The following is a 2721-nucleotide window of genomic DNA, read 5'->3' as shown; positions in this document are numbered from 1 at the left end:
CCCAGTCCTCCATTGCAGGCTCTGCCCAGTCCACTATTGCGGCCTCTGCCCAGTCCTCCATTGCAGGCTCTGCCCAGTCCTCCATTGCAGGCTCTGCCCAATCCACTATTGCGGCCTCTGCCCAGTCCTCCATTGCAGGTTCTGCCCAGTCCTCCATTGCAGGTTCTGTCCAGTCCACCATTGCAGGTTCTGTCCAGTCCACCATTGCAGGTTCTGCCCAGTCCACCATTGCAGGTTCTGCCCAGTCCACCATTGCAGGTTCTGTCCAGTCCACCATTGCAGGTTCTGTTTATTCCAAACTAGGCCAGCCTGGTTTGTGAAGTAATTCCAGGACAGGCCGAGCTACATAGTGAGACCCTGTCTTAAAAGAAAAAGAAAAAGAAAAAAAATCAAGAACCAAAAGAACACAAACAAAGAATAAGTAAAAAGTCACTTGCTTGCCAAACCTGATGACCTGAGTTCCATTCCCAGGACCCATGTGGTTAACGTAGTCCTCCATGCTGCACTACACATACCCATTAAGGAAATAAATGTAGTACAGTTTTCAAAAAGAAATGTTGAGAGTGACAGCACTGTATTGTTTGGAGGAACAGTCTCTTTTCCCCAAGTACTTTGCTTGGCGTGCATGGTATTGTATGTTTTGGGCTTTTTGTAGATGTACTTTATCAGATAACGGAGGTTCCTTTCCACTCTGGAGTCATTGAGTGGTTTTATGTGTTCATTTGTTTATTTTGCAATGCTGGGGTTCAAATCCAGGGCCTTGTGAATGCTGAGCCAACACTTTACCATGGAAGTACATCCCTAGCCCTCAGCTAATATTTAGTCATACATGCACACACAGTCATACATGCACATACAACCACATATGCACACACAATAACACATCAATCAGTCAAGCAAGCAAGTAAGCAATCAGAGCCTCTTGAATTAGAAACCATTATTACAGAATTTTAGAGTAGAGACAAGATTATTTCTTTTTCTGTGAGTAGTTACTACTACTTAGGAAGGGCATTGCAGAATGTGATCTTGAATGTTAAATAATGTTTACATAGGAATAGATGAGGAACAAACCAGTGATAATTAATATTTATAAACTATCTGAGTTTCAGGTTAGAGATGTGCGTGTGTGTGTGTGTGTGTGTGTGTGCGCACACTTGTGGGTGGATGTGACATGAGAAAAATTAGGATTTATTTCTTTATTATACTTCCCACTTGAGAGAAGCTTTGAATGCCACTCACCTTGTGCCCAAATGGTGGGATAAATTAAAAGTGTTTATTTTTTATTCTTTTATAAGTATGGCTATTTTGTCCATAGGGGTTTGTGCTTGGCTCCCATATGTACAATGCCCAAGGAGGCCAGAAGAGAGCATGAGGCCCTTTAGAATGGAGTTATGGCTGGTCAGAGGTGCTGTGGGTGCGGAACCCTCCTTGGCAAGAGCCATTTCTCTAGCCTCTAGCAGATGTTTTTGAATGAATGCTTTTAAGCTGTAAAATCAGTATAACAAAAAAGGATGTTATTGTTTTCAAGAAATTACTTTTAGCATCAAGATCTTACGATACTTCTGAAAAAAATGAGACTTCTGATGGTAGCATTTAAGACTATTGAGGAGTTGTAAAGTTTAGAGAAATCTAAATAGCCATTGGTGCTTTTCACTTACAAAGGGTAGGTACTATGTATAAGGACGTGTCCTCTTTATATTTTTTATATAGAGAAAAATTACTGTTGAAACACTAATTCATAAGTGAAATTTTAAATATTTGAATAATTTGTATTAGGTTTTGGTAGCGTCTTACACTTGGTTTTAGTAGCATTTCATGTAGTCGTTTTCATTATGTTACCAGTAGTAGTTGCTTAGTGAAAGTAAAATATAGGGAAAAATTTATTTTTTGCAAAATATAGTAAAGATTACAATTATTTTTCTTTTTATTATAGCCTGAAAGTGAAATTTCAACCACTGCCGATGAATGTAGCTCTGAGGTAAGATTAACATGACATAATTTCAAATGTTATAAGCAAAAATAATTATTTTATGTCACTAAAATTATTAATTGCTGGTACTTTGTTTCTTGTACATTTTACAGGCTTCTGTTGCTTTTCTATAAATACAATAAAATAACAACAGCATAAATGGTTAGCAAACCACAGGTGTGTTCTACTGCAGTCACTTCCACAATGGAAACTGACATCTTAACTACTCAGTAGTTTTATCTTTAAATACATAGAGACTCTGGTTGGCTTCTGGGAAAGGTTTGATACTGGGTTTCTGGATGTAAGACCACTGTGAAGTAGTCTTATTTAGCACAGCAACATTTTCTAATATTCTGTCTTGAGTAAAGCTTTTCACAAATCTGTAGATTTATGTTAGCCATATGGACTTGTTTATTGCCACTAACGTTGTGTCAGTGACTTTAGGTAACAAACCGTTAGGTGGATATGACCTCTATGATATGTCCTCCTTATGTGCTTGTGAAAAGTGTGCATCACTTATGTGCTTGTGGTAAGTGTGCATTGCTAATGTGCTTGTGGTAAGTGTGCATCACTTATGTGCTTGTGGTAAGTGTGCATCACTAATGTGCTTGTGGTAAGTGGGCATCACTTATGTGCTTGTGGTAAGTGTGCATCACTAATGTGCTTATGGTAAGTGTGCATCACTAATGTGCTTGTGGTAAGTGTGCATCACTTACGTGCTTGTGGTAAGTGGGCATCACTAATGTGCTTGT

The 2721-nt window shown here is 38.8% G+C and overlaps 1 protein-coding gene across 1 annotated transcript in view; it reads left to right on the top strand.

Moving 5' to 3' along the window:
• Akap9 (A-kinase anchoring protein 9) overlaps window positions 1-2721 on the top strand; it is a 140311-nt gene that overhangs the window by 21769 nt on the left and 115821 nt on the right. The window contains exon 3 of the mRNA XM_028778283.1: window positions 1934-1978. Coding sequence (XP_028634116.1) covers window positions 1934-1978 — 45 coding nt within the window. The remainder of the gene's footprint in view (window positions 1-1933; window positions 1979-2721) is intronic.

Source organism: Grammomys surdaster, unplaced genomic scaffold (genome assembly GCF_004785775.1).
Source record: "Grammomys surdaster isolate TR1022 unplaced genomic scaffold, NIH_TR_1.0 333, whole genome shotgun sequence".
In the NCBI taxonomy this organism is placed as follows: Eukaryota; Metazoa; Chordata; class Mammalia; order Rodentia; family Muridae; genus Grammomys; species Grammomys surdaster.
Note: the sequence above shows the minus strand (reverse complement) of the source record. Positions and strands in the feature narration are given on the sequence as shown.